General features: G+C 41.1%; 1 protein-coding gene and 1 pseudogene across 1 annotated transcript in view; both read left to right on the top strand.

Moving 5' to 3' along the window:
• Window positions 1–3273: 3273 nt before the first annotated feature.
• Window positions 3274–18461, top strand: part of Gtf2b (general transcription factor IIB) — a gene marked incomplete in the record, with an annotated part of 44216 nt that continues 29028 nt past the window's right edge. The window contains 2 exon segments of the mRNA XM_008828290.3: window positions 3274–3366; window positions 10141–10247. Of these exon segments, the coding sequence (XP_008826512.1) occupies window positions 3350–3366; window positions 10141–10247 (124 nt within the window).
• On the top strand, window positions 10765–14016 carry LOC103730112 (annotated as a pseudogene).

Here is an 18461-nt window from a genome sequence, read left to right on the forward strand (position 1 = left end):
ACCATGTCATGCAATACCCACGGAGGTCAGAAGATCCTTAGAGGATCCCCTGGAACTGGAGTTGACAGTTATTAGCTTCCATATGGGTGCTGGGAATGGAACCCAGGTCCTTTGCAAGAGCAGTCAGTGCTCTTAATCGTTGAGCCAATCTCTCCAGGCCCTGAAAAGATTTTTGTGAGTTGACAGTGCAAGACTAAGCAAGAAGTCCTTGCACGGTTGTAAGGAGTCAAAGACACTGCAGGTGGGGCAGGAGTGCTTTTATCAGACACTCTGACTCCCTCTAGGATTTCAGTTTCCTTAATGGTATCTTCCTTCAACAAACACTGTTAAATACCTACCATGAATCCACTAGGTCCTTATTTTTGATCCTCAGAATATGTCCAGTTGCCCTCCTGTCTTGTTCACTAGCTAAGATGCTCTTCTTTGAAAATTCTCCTGGCTTGGAGTGGACCACTCTCAAGCCCTTCCCTGCCATACTTATCACAACCAAAATGAGTTGGTATCTTTTGTTTTTTTATGTGTATGAGTACATTCCCTGCATGTGTGTAACGGCACCCGTACTGTACAGTGCCTGCAGAGATCAGAAGAGGGTGTTGGATCCCCTGAAACTGGAGTTACTGATGGTTGTCAGCCACCATGTGGGTGCTGGGAATTGAACTCGGGTCCTCTTACTGCTGAGTCATCTCTCCAGCCCCAAGTTGGTATCTTTTAAACATCCCCAAATCTTAAAGGGCAAAAAATCCAACAGGAGTAGTCAAGTTTTCAATTCAGAATTACACAATGACTAGAAAAAAAAAAAAAAAAAGGAAGAAAATACACATCCCTACCCCCACCATAGTTCAGTTTCTGTGTTCCTTTCTTTTTTTCTTTCTTCTCTCTCTCTCTCTCTCTCTCTTTTGTTTGGTATTTTTGAGACAGGATCCCCTTGTAGCCCCAGTTGGCCTGGAACTCCCTACGTGGACCAGGCTGGCCTTGAGATCTGCCTGCCTTTGCCTCCAGGAGTGCTGGGATCAAAGGCATGTGCCACCACACCAGGCTGCTATGTTCCTTTCTTTCATACCTCTTTTAAAAAAAAAATTGAGACAGTGTTGAGCTTAAGCTATGCCCTGCTCTAAGCTACTGGATGTTGTATACAAAACCGTGTTTTCTCAGCCTGGGCTTGGCCTGGGAAGACTCCATTTTACAATTAGCTTTTGATTCCATTTTAAGGGAGGAAGACAACTGCAGCCCCTGGATGAAGTCACAAACCACACTTTCAGACCCCATCTCCACAGCACAGACTGATAAATGACTTATTCCTGGGAGTAGAAAAGGAGCTACCCTATAAATCTATTGGGGTGAACTGAAGCTGTAGTGGTACATGGGCCCATTTAAATCCAAACAGAGAAACCAGGCCCAAGAGCTTTTCAAACACAGCAGACAGAAAACAGGGTAAAACTCCCTCACCTAGACCCCATAAAGTGATGTCTGGTGTGTATGTCAAGAACTGACAAGCAGTGGACTCCCTAAGCATCCCTGGTGCTACTCGACTGCTGCCTGTTCACATTTTTGCCCTTCTGGTCCTGGACCTAAACCCACCACCGCTTTTTCACTCTCAGACCCTGGTTCAGTCTTTCACCTTAAATCTGGAATCTGCAGCTTTGCAGTCAAACTGACTCCAGCAGCTCCAGCCTCTGCTCCCTCCTCACACTGGTCTTGTTTGTTATCTTATCAATAAAGACTCTTTTTCAGCCTACTTCTAAACCCTTTTGAACTCTGTTGTAGACTCTAACTTGTATTCATTCCTTAAACCACATATGTGCATATATAACTATATTTACTGTGTGATAGGAGAGTTACTATTAGTAATTAAGATTGGATAAAAGAGCCCACATTTGCCTCTACCAGATTACCAGGGTAAGCAGGAATGTATGAAAAACTACTGCCATTGAAATCACTCAACCTTGTTATCTTATTGTTATTCGATAAACTCTGACTTTATGGAAAGAAACAAACATATTCATGTATGTTTCTGGCATAAAAGATTCTCCTGTAGTCCAGGCTGGCCACTATGACCTTGAACTCCTGTCTCCATAGCCCAAATGCTGACTTCACAGGTGTGCACCACAGTTGGGTTTCTGCAGCACTGCGGACTGAACCCAAGGCTTTATACCAGGCATTCTATCAACTGAGCTACATCCCCAGAACCTCTTGTTCTTTCAAAGAAAGCTAGTATTGCCTATCAGCTCAAGAAAACGTCTGCCTAGTGGCATTTAAGTTCCATTTCTAAATAAAGTGGTCACTATATCTGAGTTCTAATCCCACAGGTAGACACCCCTTTCTTCCAATTCCTGTAATTCCTATTTTCTCAAGGGTGATTTGTTTACAGATACATGGTATTATTACCTTTGTGTGGGAGGGGAGGGGAAGGGGTTGGAGACAGGGTCTCCTTCAGTAGCCCAGACTGGCCTGGAACTCTGTGTCCTCCTGCCTCACCCTCCTGAGTGGTAGGATTACAAGCATGACCTGCTATGCCCACGTTATTATTACCATTTTGATTTTAGCTTAATTGATTAATAAATCTAGGCCCTTGAACAGTAGTTAGATGCTTTATTAAATTCTCTGCACTTAACCTATTGACCAAATTTCCAAAGGCTGTGTTGTGTCAGCTTTACAACGCAGTGCTGTCACATACTTCTGTTTCATCTTCCAATTCTAAAAGGGCTTGCAAGGCAGATACTCGGTATCTAAAGGACACACATAAGAGTCACAGCATGCTGGCTGATGACGGAACTTGAATCCGGATGTCCCGAGCTCCTTTTCATTTGAAATTCTTTACTAGAGGCAAGTGAGAACTGCAGTCAAGTGGGAAAAACTGACTAGGAGTGAGGGCTTTGCCCCCTCCTAGAAACCACAGTTTTCTTTGTGGTTTTTTGGTTGTTGTTATTGTTTATTTTGGTTTTGAGAGTCTCTAGTACCTAAGGCTGGCTTTGAACTCCTGATCCTCCTCCCTCCTCCTGAGTGCAGGGATTACAGTCTCTCCTCATCCAGCCGGGCTCCTTCGCTTTTTAATTCAGTCATATCGAGGTCTAGCCCTGGTCTGCCTCGTCCTCGGGATTCCCTAGAGACTCTTCCTGGGTGGTTTTGAAGATTCGTCCAGCAACCTACAGATGACAGCCAAGCAATAAGGAAATAGAAAAACGCGAAGCACGTGGCGCAGAGGATGGCATTCTTCTTGGCCCTCCTCCCGAGCCGTAGAGGCTCGCGGTGGTGGGGCGGGGCTAATTCTGTCTATAAAAGGCCGGCTCGCAGCAGCTAATCGCCACTGTCATTTCCTGTTTGGGGCGCTACTGTAGGTGGAGCGGCCAAGATGGCGTCGACCAGCCGGTGAGTGCGGCGGCCTCCGGGCGGGCGGAGCGAGGGGACCCGGGCACCTCCCGGCCGCCGCCGGCAGCGCTTTCTCCGCGGGCCCGCCGGGGCCGTCGTCCTCCGGGCTGTGCCGGTCGTCGGCCCCCGGCCTCGCGTCTTTCCGGATCCCTCAACTGTCTTTGTGTCTTGGTAGTTTCTCCTACGTCCGCGTTCACATCTGTGGCCCACCCAGCCCGAGGGAGCATGGGAAAACGACGTTTCCAGGTCCCCTTTGATCTGACAGCTAGAAAGTTGGGAGACGTCAGCGTTCGGAGCTGGGGGGGAAACGGGTCACCAGCCTGGTGACCCTCCGAAGTGGACGGGAAAGTGCACACGAAGACTTGACTCGAACTCCCCAGAAGGGTTCCCTCCCCCCAGTGAGATTATTGCACGCTTCCAAGGGCATGTTGTCTGCAGAAAATTAATTACGTATGCTGGGAAGTCAGTTTAAATTTCATTTTTAAATGCAGTATACTCCTATCCAGGAAATGCGTGCTGTGTCCTTAGAGACAGCCTTTAATCTCGTGACCTGCAAAATGCCTGCAGACCTTAATTACATCTCATAACCACTATGAGGTAGATATTAGTCTTTTTGCATATGTGGAAACTGAGTCATACCAGTGTTAACCTTTCCGATGGCTAGAGTACCTATTACCTCACCCTTGTAGTTAACACAGAAGGTACTAAAAGTATCAAATTAAGTACTGCACCTCCGGAACATTTTACTCAGGTTGTTACTATGTGTGGAATTGATAAACATCACCATTGAAAGCCATTATTCACAAAGGTCTAGGCCCTTTCTGAGAACTTCCAAGACTACTGTATTGTTCTAGAAGGGGGGGGTCTGGGGAACAGCCTGTGGGGAAGTAACTCTTAAGCCATTGACACTCTTGTTGACAGAGTCTAATTTATGATTTAATGCTTAATCATTCTATCTGGGTGTGGTTCTGTAAGGTGAAGGCTTCCTTGCAGGGACATGGGAAACTTCAGCTCCCCCAGATTACCCAGATACTACTTAAATTTTCTCATGGCAGATTTGGAAGCAGAATGTGGTCATATGTACACACAGCTTTTTTATTTTAGAGAACAAACTATTTGTGGAAAATAAGTTGTAGTTAAATAGTGCACACAGTGAATTCACTGGTTAAGATTTTTAAATGTTTTCATTATTTAAAAAAAATCCTTTAATTTTTCTGGACAGCCAGCACTCCTCTTGTTTGATCTGTTTTTATGTCTTGGTTCCCTAGCCCAGTTTGGCCTAGAACTCGAAAGCCTCCTTGCTCCACCTTTCTGGGGCTGGGGTTCCAGGCGTGTGCCACCAGCCCAGCTCAAATCCAGCTTTTAGTTTATATGTCATTACCATTACTACTCTCAAATTTTCTGCCAGTGGGAATAAAAAGAGTCAGTGTTAGATTTCTGCCTTTAGCATTTTCTCTGAGGATATATATTTACTTGACCGTGAAGCTGGTTGGTGTTCTCACAGAGAACAGTACCTGTCCTGAGTTTAGATCTAAGCCCACTGCTTATTCTGACTTCAGGTAGATCACTCTCTGACCATAATTTTTGAAATGAAGATACTGCCTATCTTGCAGGATTGTTGTGAAAATTGATCCTAAAAATGTATACCACTGAACACACAGTAGGCATCTAATATATGATAGCCCTAAAATGAGGTTTGGGGTTATCTAGCACCTTGGTGTCTACGTTGTTTTGGTGTCGTTGATGGTGTTCTGTTTCTACATTCTCTTGTGCCCTCCTACTCAGCTCATGACTTCCTCTTTTGTATTAATCTGATTAATAATTGACTACATTAACATGATTTCACTTTACCCCCTCTAGCCCCCAGCCAGCCAGTTCTCTCCAAGGACTGCAGTCATCATCACCAGTTTCTTGGTCTTTTCCTCATGACTGCTTTTGCAGGCCTGCATAAAGTTTTAAACCCCCTCCCAAGTCATATAATCTATGCTGTTTGCCACCTTACTTTTTACCTTTTTATGAAGTTAGCACACTTTTAAGTGCACAGTTCAATTATGCAGTAAGTACATACATGTAGCTGACACCCAGGTCAAGAAATTAAACACTATTAGCCATTATCAACCTGTGAAGTCTCCTTTGAGCCCTCATGACTCCTACCAAAACAGCCACATCCTGACTTCCAACACCATGGATTTGTTTGTCTATTTTAAATAAATGGCATGTATTCTGCCTAGTTCCTAGTCTGTTTCAGTAGTTAGAGCCATCCATATTACAGCCTGCAGCTAGTTCATACTTTTTCAGTGCTGTACAGAATTCTTGTCTTACTGTTGAGGTATTATCATTTAAACATTGCAAGATTTCTGCCTGTTTTTTCCTAAGTGCTGGGGTTTGAACCCAGGACCTTGTATATGCGAGGCAAGTACTCTACCACTGAGCTACATCCCCACCTCTTGATCTCTTTTTTTTTTTTTTTAATTTAAGATTTTTATGTGTACGCGTATATTGCTTGCATGTAGGTAAGTGTATCTGTGTCGTGCAATGCCTGCAGAGGTCAGAAGAGGCTGTCAGATCCCCTGGAACTGGAGTTATGGACAGTTGTTAGCTGCCATGTGGGTGCTGGGATTCGAACCTGGGTCTTCTGCAAGAACAACCAGTGTTCATAACTGCTGAGCCATCTCTCCAGCCCCTCTCTATTTTTTTAAGACAGTCTCAGTGTAATCCAAGCTGGCTAGAACTCACTATGCATAGTTGTTAGGCTGGCCTTGACCTGGGGGTGATCCTCCCAGCTCTGCTTCCTGAGCCCTAGGATCGCAGGCCTTCCTCATCACACCTGGCATCTGCTTTTTATTAGTCAGAGTAGAGCAAGCCATCATGAGCCACGTTCTACATCACTTCCCTGTGTATTCACTGACAGTAATTCTAACTCTGCTTACATTTTCTTTATTTGAGCAATTTTCAGAGTTTATGTACTGCTAAATTCTACTTTTCATAATTTATTAATATTTCTTACAAATTTATAGAATAAATATGAACATAAAAGTTTCTGCCCCCCATTTTCCTAGTGAGAAAATCCAAGATATGTTTTAATTAATTATGTAAATTTGGTGGTTCTATATGATTTTTATCAGTTTGCCATTTGACCTTCAAAGCTGATAGTTAAAACATTCTGAATTTTACTAGCTAACACAAGAAACTTCGTGATCCCAAATCATGAATGCCTATTTTAAAAAGTATTTTATTTATTATTTTTATTATATATATGCTTTGCCTGATATGTAAGTGCACTTATTTTATGCATGCAGTGCCCTAGGAGGCCAGAAGAGGTGTTACATCCCCTGGAACTGGAGTTGTAGACGGTTGTTAGCCACTATTTGGGTGCCTGGAGCAAAACCTGGGTCCTCTGCAAGAGCAGCCAGTGCTCTTAACCCCTGAGCCACCTCTCTAGCCCCATACAAATGCCTGTTTGTATTTTGTCTTTTAGATGTGTGCTTGTGATGGCAGTGACTTAACCATTTATTGTTTTGTGTCAAGTCAATTTTAGAAAAGGGCTTATTTTTAGTGATACCAAATGTTTTAAATTATGAATTCAGAACTTGCAAAAATAATTATTAAATTTCTGTTGTATATCTTTATTACTTTTAAAGCCTGTTTTATCAAATTGTTAACTGATTTCCCAGGATTGCTTATAGTGTTCAGGATAAAATAAATGGGGAATTTTTCAGTTTTGTGAACTTGGCATTGTGGTGAGGCTGAGGCAGGAGGATTGCTCCTAGTTTGGGGCTAGCCTGGGTTATATCATGGTTTTGAGGCCTCTGAACTACATAGGAAGACTCTCAAAAAAGGAAAAAAAAAAAAGCATGAATCTTAAGTAAATGTTATAATAGTAAGCAAATAATGTAACAGTAAATAACTAATGAAACCTTTATTAGCTTTCTTTTTTATTAGTTCCTCAGATTAGCCTACAAAGTAATGGATTTCATTATGGCTTTTTTTATACATACATGTCATTACACTTTGTTCTTAGTAGTCGCCCACCCCACCCCACTCCCATTTCCCTCTTGTTCATTCACTTCTCCCAAATAGTCCCTCTTCTGCTTTCATGTCTCAGGGGTTCTGTTGCCCTCTCTTCCTCCCTAAGATTATTGCTTCCCTCATAGTCCCCTGCTTTCAGGTCCTACGTAATCTATGTGAGATGTGTATCTGTATGTACACTCAGAAATTGAAAGCCAAATCACACATATGAGACTTGTTTTTCTGAGACTGGTTTATTTTACTTAGTATAATGATCTCTCACTTCAATCTGTTTTCCTGAAAATGTCATGATTTCATTCTTCTTTGTTGTTGTTGTTGATTTGTTTGAGACAGGGCTTCTGGATATAACCCTGACTGGCCTGGAACTTGCTGTGTAGACCAGGCTGGCCTCAGACTCTCGGAGATCTTCCTGCCTTTGCCTCCCAAGTGCTAGGATTAAAGGTATGCACCACCATGTCCAGCCCCCCCTCCCTTTTAAAAAAATAACTCCCTCTCTTCCCAAAGGGACCTATATTTTAAAAATATTTTATCATGGCTAGGCATGGTGGTACATGCCTGTAGTCCCAGCACTTGGGAGGCAGAAGCAGGTTGATCTCTGTGAGTTCAAGGCCAGCCTGGTCTACATAGTGAGTTCCAGGCCAGCTAGGGCTATAGAGAGTTCCTGTCTCAAAAAGACCCCCCCCCCCAAAAAAAAATTTTTTTCATCATTTTTAATTGTGATTTGAGTGTGATTGAACTCAGGTCAGTAGTCCTGGCAGCAAGCAGTTTTACCCACCTAGTCACCTCACCATCCCTGCCTTTTGTGCTTTGAGGAAACTGTTCTGATTTGCATGGTGGCCATACCACTTTATCTTCTTACCAGCCCTGTATAAGAGTTCTTCCTTCTCCATATCTGCAGTGTGTGTTGTCATTTGTTTTCTGCAGAGTCATCATTCTGACTAGCTGTAGGAAGGTGGAATCTCAAAAGTGGTTTTAATTTCATTTCAAATATTTATTGGAGGTTGGAGAGATGGCTCAGTGGTTAAGAGCACTAGCTGCTCTTGCAGAGGATCCAGGTTCAATTCCCAGTACCCACAAGATGGCTAACAATGTCTGTAACTCCACTTCTAGGGGTCTGACACCCTCTTTTAACTTCTTCAGGCATTGCACACATGTGATGCACTTAGACATAGAAAATAGAAATAAATCTAAACAAGAGCAAAGGCTGGGCATGGTGGTACACTCCTTTGAGCCCAGCACTCAGAAGGCAGAGGCAGGCAGATCTCTTGAGATCGAGGCCAACCTGGTATACACAGTGAGTACTAGACCAACTGGAACTGCAGTGAGACCCTGTCTCAAAAAGACCAAAAAAAGTTTAAAAAAAAAAATCATATTTATTGGCTATTTGTATTTCCTCTTTAGAGACTGTCTTTTCATTAGTGCATTTATTCATTAGATGGTTTGGCTTTTTGGTGTTTAATTTTGGGATTTCTATATAGATTCTAGATATTAATGCCCTTTTTCATACATAGTGGGTAAAAGTTTTTCCTCCTATTCTATGAACTGTCTCTACACTCTACTGATTGTTTCCTGTTGGTGCAGATGTTCTTAATTTCATGCAATCATCTTTTCAGGTCTTGGGCTTGTTTCCTGTGCTATTAGAGTCCTTTTAAGAAAGTCCTTGCTAGTGGGACATGGCGGTACACACCTTTAAAATCCCAGCACTCAGGAGGCAAAGGCAGGCAGATCTCTCTGAGTTCAAGGCCAGCCTGGTCTACAAAGTGAGTTCCAGGCCATCTAGGGCTACAGGGAGACCCTGTCTCAAAAGGAAAAAAAAAGTCTTGTTATGCCTGTTTTCCTCTAGCACTTTTGTTTTTTAAAAATGTTTTTATTCTTTGAGAATTTCATATAGTACTTTTGATCACATTCTCCCATCCCCCATTCCACATCTCCTCTGAGATCTACCCTGAGTTTTTTTGTTTATGATATTGTATTTTATGTGTATGACTGTTTTGCCTGACATAAGTATATAAATGCTTGTCTGGTGCATCTGGAGGCCGGAAGAGGACATTAGAGCCCCTGGAACTGGAGTAACAGGTGCTTGTAGGCCACTGTGTGGTTACTGGGAACTGAACCCAGGTCCTCTGAAGGCTCTTAATCTCTGAGCCATCTCTGGCCCCAAAGTTTCAGATCTTATATGAAGGTCTTTGATCCATTTCAAATTGATTTTTTGGTGCAAGGTGAGATATGAATCTGGTTTCATTCTTCATGTGGAAGTCCAGTTCTTTTTTGTGTGTGTGAAGCTACCTTTCTGTGTTATCCGTGCTGATCTTGAAGTCCTCAGGGAATCCTCCTGTGTCAGCCTCAAGTGCTGGGACTATGGACAAGCCCTAGCATGCCCAGTAGAACAAATTTTTAAATACTATAAAACCTCAGTCCTGGACTAAATAAAATCATCAGGACTTAAGGTCAGCAGAGCTGTTTGTAAAGTATGTATTTGGTTCAGTGTGGTATGCTAAATCTTTAATTATGGTAGCTAACAAGTAGAAAAACACATTCATTTTCTGATCAGAGAAATAAATAACAAAAAGAACAAGCTGGGTAATTATTTGAAATGTTGCTTACTATTGCAATAATTAGTCATTATTACACTAATGAAGATTTTTCAAAAATTCTAGTAGCTTGCTTATTAATAGAACACAAGAAAATTCAGTTTCTTATTGGTTGGGAAGATATAATAACAGTTTGGTTTTTTTTTCCATGTAGTTTGGATGCTCTCCCAAGAGTCACATGCCCAAATCATCCAGATGCAATTTTAGTTGAGGACTATAGAGCTGGTGACATGATCTGTCCTGAGTGTGGCCTGGTTGTAGGTAAGTAGCCGTTACAGTTTTCATTTAAATAATAATTTATGGTACTTTGCTTCTGTACATTTTCCAAACTGTCTTAACACATTTTGACCACTCCCTGCACTGCACAAGTAATTCTTATTTATAGTAAAATGAAAGGAAAGGAAACAGAGAAGAGTGCGGTCATCCAGAGACACCATTTATCAATTCTGTGTAGCCGGTGAATACTTAATAATGCAGGTGAAAGCTGAGATGAAAAGGCCAACAGCACTTGAATCCTTAGTCTTAAATATTTAATGGAAGGTGTATGTGAGAGGGGGTTGATACTCAAATCACCGATAAGTTTTGTGGCTTTTGTATGCTTTGTAAAACAAATATGGTAAGCTGGGTATAGGCACACGCTTTTACTCCCTGCACTTAGGAAGCAGAGGTAAGCAGATAGATCTCTGTGAGTTCAAAGCCAGCCTGGTCTACATAGTAAGTTCCAGCTGCTACAGGGAGATCCTGTCTCAAAAAGACAAAAACAAACAAAAAACCAAATATGGTATTGGTATGTTTCAGAGTAATAAAGATCTGTTTATATTGACCTTATCCAGTGCTTTATTGTCAACATAAACAGTTTATTAGTACTTGATCTATGAATATCTAGTTTGCATTGTTACTGTCCAAATATACCACATCTTAAAATTTTACGTTCAGGCTTGAGAATGTAGCTCAGTGGTAACATGCTTGCCTAGTTCAAGGCTACGCCCTCAGTTCAATCCACAATATCATTAAAAAAAAATTTCAGTGTTATGCCTGTTTACCCACTAATCTAGATACACAGAAGAGACTTAGACTGGAGAGAAACTGTTGAGAAAACACTGGGTATGGTTACAGCTAGTATCTGAGAACAGAGGTAGTACCGAGCAGTTTGTTATGCTGTTTTTCTTTGTTTTCCAGTCCTGGGAGGAAGCACGGGGCCATGTAGGTTAGGCAAGCACTCTGCAGTGAGCTGCAGCACTAAACTTACACGGTATTTACTTAGGAATGAAAATGTTATTAGGCATAGCTAATAGCTATGCACTGAGGATTCTTTCAAGCTGGGTGTGGTGGTGCATGCCTTTAATCCCCCAGCACTTGGGAGGCAGAGGCAGGCGGATCTTTGTGAGTTCAAGGCTAGCCTGGTCTACGTAGTGAGTTCCAGGCCAGCTGAGGCTACAGGGAGATCCGGTCTCAAAAGTACCAAAACAAAACAAAACAAAAATCATCTAAGAAGGCTTCTTACTTCAGACCTACAATGGGACTTTTTGTGTTTCTTGGTTTGCATTTTGACTATTTGAGATTTCTATTCCCATTAATTAGCAATTCATTTACAGTGAGCATTTTTCTTTTAATATTTTATTATTTTTATTTTATGTGTTTGAGTGTATTGCCTGCATGTATGTGAGTGCACCGTGTCGTGCAATGCCACCGAGGTCAGAAGAGAGCTTCAGATTCCCCTGGAACTGGAGTTAAGGATGGTTATGAGCTGCCTTGTGGGTGCTGGGAATCCTGGGTCCTCTGTAAGAGCAGTCAGTGCTCTTAACCTCTGAGCTATCTCTCCAGCCCCCTACAGTGAGAATATTAAAGCTTACAGTTACTTATAGTAATTGAGATCCATTTGCAATTTTATTCGGTAAACAGTATTAATGGTCAGTATATTTGCCATAAACTGAGTGCTCTTCCAAGTAATGCACGTATTTACCCAGTGTATCCTGACAGTAAACCTGTGAAGTGGGCACTAACATTACCTTCATTTTGCAGTTGAAGAAACTGAGGGTTAGGTAGTCTGGCAGTCTGGTTCTGTTACCTACATGGGAGCCAGATTTTTATCCCGTATTGCTTTTGTAATAAAATGCATTCCATCTGGGATCAGCACACTGTGAGCTAGCACTTTTTTTTAATATGGCCTATGTGCTGAAAGTGGCTTTATACTTTTTTTTTGAGACAGGGTCTCCCTGTAGCCCCAACTGGCCTGGAACTTACTATGTAGATCAGGCTGGCCTTGAACTCACAGAGGGCTTTATACTTTTAAATGGTTGCGAAGAATTAAAATAATAATATGTTTGGACACAAGAAAATACTATCATATTCTAACTTCAGAATGCAGTAAGGGAGTTTTATTGGAGCACACCTGTATTCATTTGCTTTTACATTACAGTAACTGCTTAGTAGGTACAACAGAAACCATATGCAGTGCTCTGGTACCCGCTCCAGCTGTCAGTTGCACTGCAAATTTTAGCTGTGGAGTTAGAACTCAACAGTATTTAAGTGAAGTCCATGTTGCCATATTGCAAAATTTTATAATTTTTTTACCAATTGTGTACCCATATCAAAACAAAAACTGTCATGCTTTTAAGGGGCAGTGGGGTCATTGTTTGATTGAATTAGGTAGAGCTGCCATTGTTCATGATGAAACATACTCTGTGCTGAAAGAATAAGAAAAGTATACACATTACCACACTACGCGTTCTTCAAAATAGTCCTAATCAGGAGAACAATGATCAGAGAAACCAAATTAGCATGGAGTCCTTAATCACAGTAGAATTTGTTAATAAAAATCAGTCAGGCATGTGAAATCCCAGCTTTTAGGAGCCATAAGCGGGTCAATAAAAACCATTTACCAACATTCATGTTTCACTGCAGTAGATAAAGAAATGTGTCCATAGAAAATAAAAACTGTTGGCTTCTCAGCAAAAACAATTGCTTAGAATTGAAGATATTTGAAAGCAGCCTCAATGTTCTATTAAAAATCAGGGCACATTATTTCAAGTATATTTCCTTTGCTCACAGCAACTACAAATATCACTGTTTCTACTGGGTATTTAAGACAAGTTTGAATCTTGTCTGAGTTACCTGTGTGGAACAGCTACAGGAGAAAGCATTTTCTTTTTTAAGAAAAATTTGTCTTTTTGAGACAGGGTCTCCCTGTAGCCCCAGCTGTCCTGGAACTCACTATGTAGACCAGGCTGGCCTCTAACTCACAAAGATCTGCCTGCCTCTGCCTCCCAAGTGCTGGGATTCAAGGCATGCGCCACCACGCCCAGCTTTTCTTTTTTTTAAATATTATTTTTATTTTATGTGTATGCTTGGATTGCTTGCATGTATCCCTCGGAGAACAGAGGAGCACAGAAGAAGACGTTGGATCCCCTTGAACTGGAGTTACAGACAGTTGTTAGCTGCCATGTGGGTGCTGGGATTTGAACCTGGGTCTTCTGTAAGAACAGCCAGTGCACTTAATCTCTGAGCCATCTCTTCAGCCCAAGAAAGTATTTTCAAAGTAGTTGTAAAACTACTAATTTCCTGGAGACCCTTCTGTGGCTGCTCCGGAGTGGTGTACCGTCCGCTCTGGTCCTAACTCACCACTGTTAGCTCCCATCGAGGAACATGTGGGTCAGGAAGCCACAAGGCAGCCACGGCTTTTATAGATACCAGGAAGACCCTTGGAGTCGGAGGTGGCAATTCACCAAATTCGAATCACACTGACCAGCCGCAACATCAAGTCTCTGGAGAAGGTGTGTGCCGGCTTGATCAGACGCATGAAGGAAAAGAACCTCAAAGTGAAAGGCCTTGTTTGTATGCCCACCAAGACTTGGAGAATCACTACAAGAAAAACACCTTGTGTGAAGGTTCCAAGACATGGGATGTGTTCCAGATGAGAATCCACAAGGGAATCATTGACCTGCTCAGTCCTTCTGAGATTGTTAATCAGATCACTTCCATCAATATTGAGCCAGGGGTAGAGGTGGAAGTTACCATTGTGGATGCCTAAGTCAGCTATTTAATAAATTCACTTAACCAGTTGATTAAAAAAAAAACTAATTTCCTTACAACCAGAAGTGGAATAGTGGATGCTGTTAACATGTGAAGTCTAGGACTGACTTGAACAAATTTACAAAGCTTATGAAAATACAAGGCACTAATAAAGCCTATATTTATTTATTATCTTATTCATCAACAGGTACTTTTTAGAAAATATTTTAATGTGCTGTGTGCGGTTAAACCAGTAGTGTCAACAGTGAACCTATTATGGACTTCATTACCATCAGCTCTGCACATTGCTAGAGCTAGAAGCTGAAGTTCCTGACCTCCCTACTGCACCTGCACATTTGTTTAAGCTTAGGTCCAGGTTTGAAATCTTTATGAATCATAATTACCTTTACTACTGTTGAATACTCCATTACTGAATGTTTTTGAAACTTAGAGATTTTGCTGCAGATTTAGCACTATTTATCAATTAAATGTTAATGAATTCTTAGAATTACAAGGAAAAGAAGTGCTTGTATGTGAGCATACACAGCCTTTAAAGTCAGGTAACCACAGCTAACATTGCTGTGGGCTAAGTACTGCCACCCTGCTTCATGTACTCTGTATACATCCAGTGCCCTCAAGCCAAAGCAGGAATATCTTCATCAGGGGCCTTTGTGGTCTTTGCACAACATGGGTGCACTTACATACATGCAGGCAGTACACTCATACACATAAAATAAGAAGAATAAAGTATTTAAAAAGGACTATTTTCATTAACACTTAGCTTTGCAGCTGATACATAAGCTCAGGCTATGCTTTCAGCAATGTTTACTAGCCCTACATGCAATTGCAAAGGAGATTTGCGTGTTTCAGAGTCCACTTACCTGTGCAAGGATGCTTCTCAATAGCCTTCAACTGAAAGTGATTAGTCAGCAGTACACGTTAAAAGGAAAATATGAGCAAAGTGTCAGAAATCCTGTGAAACCCTTCAGAATAATACATACACTCAATTAAAAGCATACACCTGTCATCAGGTTTTGGCAGTACTTTGAAGTAAACATTTGTAATTGATTTTGATGATAGGTAACACTAATTTTGAACTTCAATTATGTGGTATGTTACCATTGAAGGAATTCTGTTCTTTTCATTAGTAGTATTACAGTGTTATACTTGATCTAAATTTAATCAGGAAAAAATAGTAGATTGCTTCCCTTCATTAAATACCTATACATTATCCTCAGTTTTGCCCTTTGACCCAAAAAGCTGAAAATATCTCCATGTCTCCCTTCCAGAAAATGTCTGTTAACTTGAGTTAGATTAGTATATTTTAATATTAAGAGCAAGCTGATAAAGTATACGACCGAGCAGACATAAAATTGAAAATAATTTTAGCTTCATGCTTTTTCTAACTTCTGTCATTTAAAAAGAAACTGCAAAAATATTTTATTCCCAGATTTTGATCAGCCTCTTCCATTTTTCCTGGCAAGATGATTAAGATTCATCAATTGAAAAGTGAAGGTGTAAGTCATAAGGCCAATTCCATCTCATCTCAACTTGGTACCCCAAGTTGTACTTGCATTCTCTGCTATATAAAACTGAAAGAAGTTCTTTTCTTTTAGTTTTCCTTTATTCACTTAATCGTCTTGACTACAAATATCAGAACTATATTTTATTCCAGCTAAGGCTCCTTAGTTAAATTTCATGATCTGAAATTTAAAGTATGGGACTGGAGAGATGGCTCAGCGATGAAGAGCACTGACGGTTCTTGCAGAAGACCCAGGTTCAAATGCCAGCACCCACATGGTGACTAACAACTGTCCATAACTCCAACTCCAGGACATCAACACCCTCTTCTCTCCTCACAGGCATTGTACAACATGGGTGCACCAACACATGCAGGCATTACACTCAAACACATAAAATAAAAATAAATAAATCAAAAAAAATTTTTAGATATGGACATGGTGGTGCTAATCCCAGCACTTGGGAGGCAGAGTTCAAGGCCTAAGTCTATATAGCAAGTTCCAGGCCAGCTGGGGCTACAGGAAGACCCTGTCTCAAAAAGACAAAAAAAAAAAAAGAACATACATTTGATAAATTTTACTTTCTAGAGCCAGGTGTGGTAGCACATGCCTTTGATTCCAGTACCTGAGAGGTGGAGTCAGAAGGGCATCAGGGCTTCAAGGCCACCTCTAGCAACATGACAAGTAGAATGCCAGCCTTGGCAACATGAGACCCTGTTTGAAATACAGCCAACCAAAAATAAACTCCACTTCTATAATTGATAGCAATATTTCTTTATGAAATTGTACCTCTTGGAACTAGCAGGATGACTCAGCAGGTGAAGGTGCTTGCTGCCACGCCTCATGACTGGAGCTCCGATCCCCAGAACTCAGGATAGGTGAGAACTGACTCCTGGAAGTTATCCTCTGACCTCCATATATGCGTTGAGTTTTACACATATCTCCCTACACATACCCATAATAAATAAGTGAAGAAAATTCAAAACTATGTAAAGTCCTAGTTGTAAATAAATGTAATATGATGCCCCGTATATGAAGAATACAGACTTTGACCATCAGGGGTTGATGGAAAAGAAACTACTAACAGAGTTCTGTTTTGCTGAGAATGTCATCAAGACGATTAAATTGAATGTTGCTTGATTAGAGTTTTTGAATTGAATATTGCCTGAATAATCCATGTGTCTAAATATACGTGTACACAAATGTATTACTGTCGTAGATTAATAATTGTTACCTTTAGATATATATGTCATTGAACTTACAACATTTACTAATACAAAAGCAAATGCTCTTTGATAATAACTCAGTTTGGCCGTATACCTCTTATGCTAAGGAGACTGAAGAAATCAAGCTAGGGAAACCTGTCGCCCACTAAGGACATAATGTTTGTGATTTTCTTCCTTTTTAAGAAAAATTTTTTATTGAATTTTGTGTATTTCATACAGAACATCTTAATTATCTTTATATCCCCCTTCCCCATTGGCATCCCCCATAGTCCCCACACTGGGATTCATACATTCTGTTATTTGTGTTAAGGCCTTTCATGTCAAGTTGGTATCCCCAGACGTCCCTCAGTGCAAGTTTATCCACTGAGGTCTAGTCAGCCTATCTAGAGTCTTTCTCTTTAAGAAGATCAGCTTTTCTTCACCCAGCAGTAATCAGCTGCCAATAGTTCTTCAGCTAAGATTGGGGCCTGCTGTCCATTTCCACAGTTCGGGGCTGGCTTTTTGACTGCTTGAGTTTGCATGGGTCTTGTGCATGCTGACACCATTGCTGCAGGTTCATGTGAGAAGAGTCCTAGGAGCTTGTAGGACTGTTTCCATATGTTCATCACCTCCTTGCTGGCTCTTAAAATCTTTCTGACCCTCTCTGCAATGAGCCCTGGGCGGGTGGATTTTAATATTGGAATCCTGCCCAAGGACCCACACTCTGTAGGCTCTTATTTTTTGGCCATTTGTGACCTTTGGCATTCCTGTTCCTCTGTTGCATGAGGAGGCTTCACTGATGAAAATTGAAAGATGCATTAACGTTCTCTTCATCCCTTGTTCTATGTTCCATGAGCCTTACACGTAGAGGTTGCATCATAGATGTGCCATTTAGGCATGGACAGGTCACAGTCAGTCTCTGTGTATGATCAGTTGTGGAACTCTAATAATCATTGTCTGTTGAAAAAGAAGCTTCTTTAATAGGTGGTGACTTAGATACTTGTCTGTAATCTTAAGGATCCATATTTTACACATAGTAAGAAATTACATTTGCCTAGGGATGTAATAGCCTTGGGGTTTTCTCTTAAGATCTCTGACCTTTCCAACTGTGTGTATTTGGCTAGATTCACAGTACCACACATGAGTTTCCTCCCTCTGGGTGGGCTTTGTGCTCTTAGGTAGCTGTTGATTACCCCCCAGATAAAAAGTGCTCTCCAAAGCTGTGAATGCTAGCCTTCGGGGGAAATGGCTTCCAAATCTGTCCCAGCTCTGTTGCTCCAAATCCTTTATCAGAAGTATGTCCTGTCTTCAGCAATATGGGTCTTCCCATCAAGGACTGGGAGGCAATCAAGGGCTGGGGCAATAGGCTGTGTAATTTTGGGAGTCTTTTACACTACCCTGGCCAACAACACAGAGGAAGTTGGCACTTTTCTTGTTATGTAGCCTTCAACTATACACATGGACTCATGTAGAGATATTGTATGTGCAATTTTTCTGTACCTTTTTGGACTAATATGATTCCCTCTGGGTTTTTATACTAGCTAGGCATTATTTTTTTAACTTTCAATAACTACATGATTAGAAGAAGCATTTCATTATAGCTTTAACATATTCATTAAACACGCCAGAGAAACAGTACATCTCTTTCATAAGTGGCTGTAAGTTTCTAGGTTCACAGTTGAATTAATACAGTTATACAGTATTGAACTCAGTATAAGCCCTGTAAGACATAAAGTTGA

The sequence above is a fragment of the Nannospalax galili genome, unplaced genomic scaffold (genome assembly GCF_000622305.1).
Source record: "Nannospalax galili isolate Female #2095 unplaced genomic scaffold, S.galili_v1.0 scaffold153, whole genome shotgun sequence".
NCBI classification, from domain to species: Eukaryota; Metazoa; Chordata; class Mammalia; order Rodentia; family Spalacidae; genus Nannospalax; species Nannospalax galili.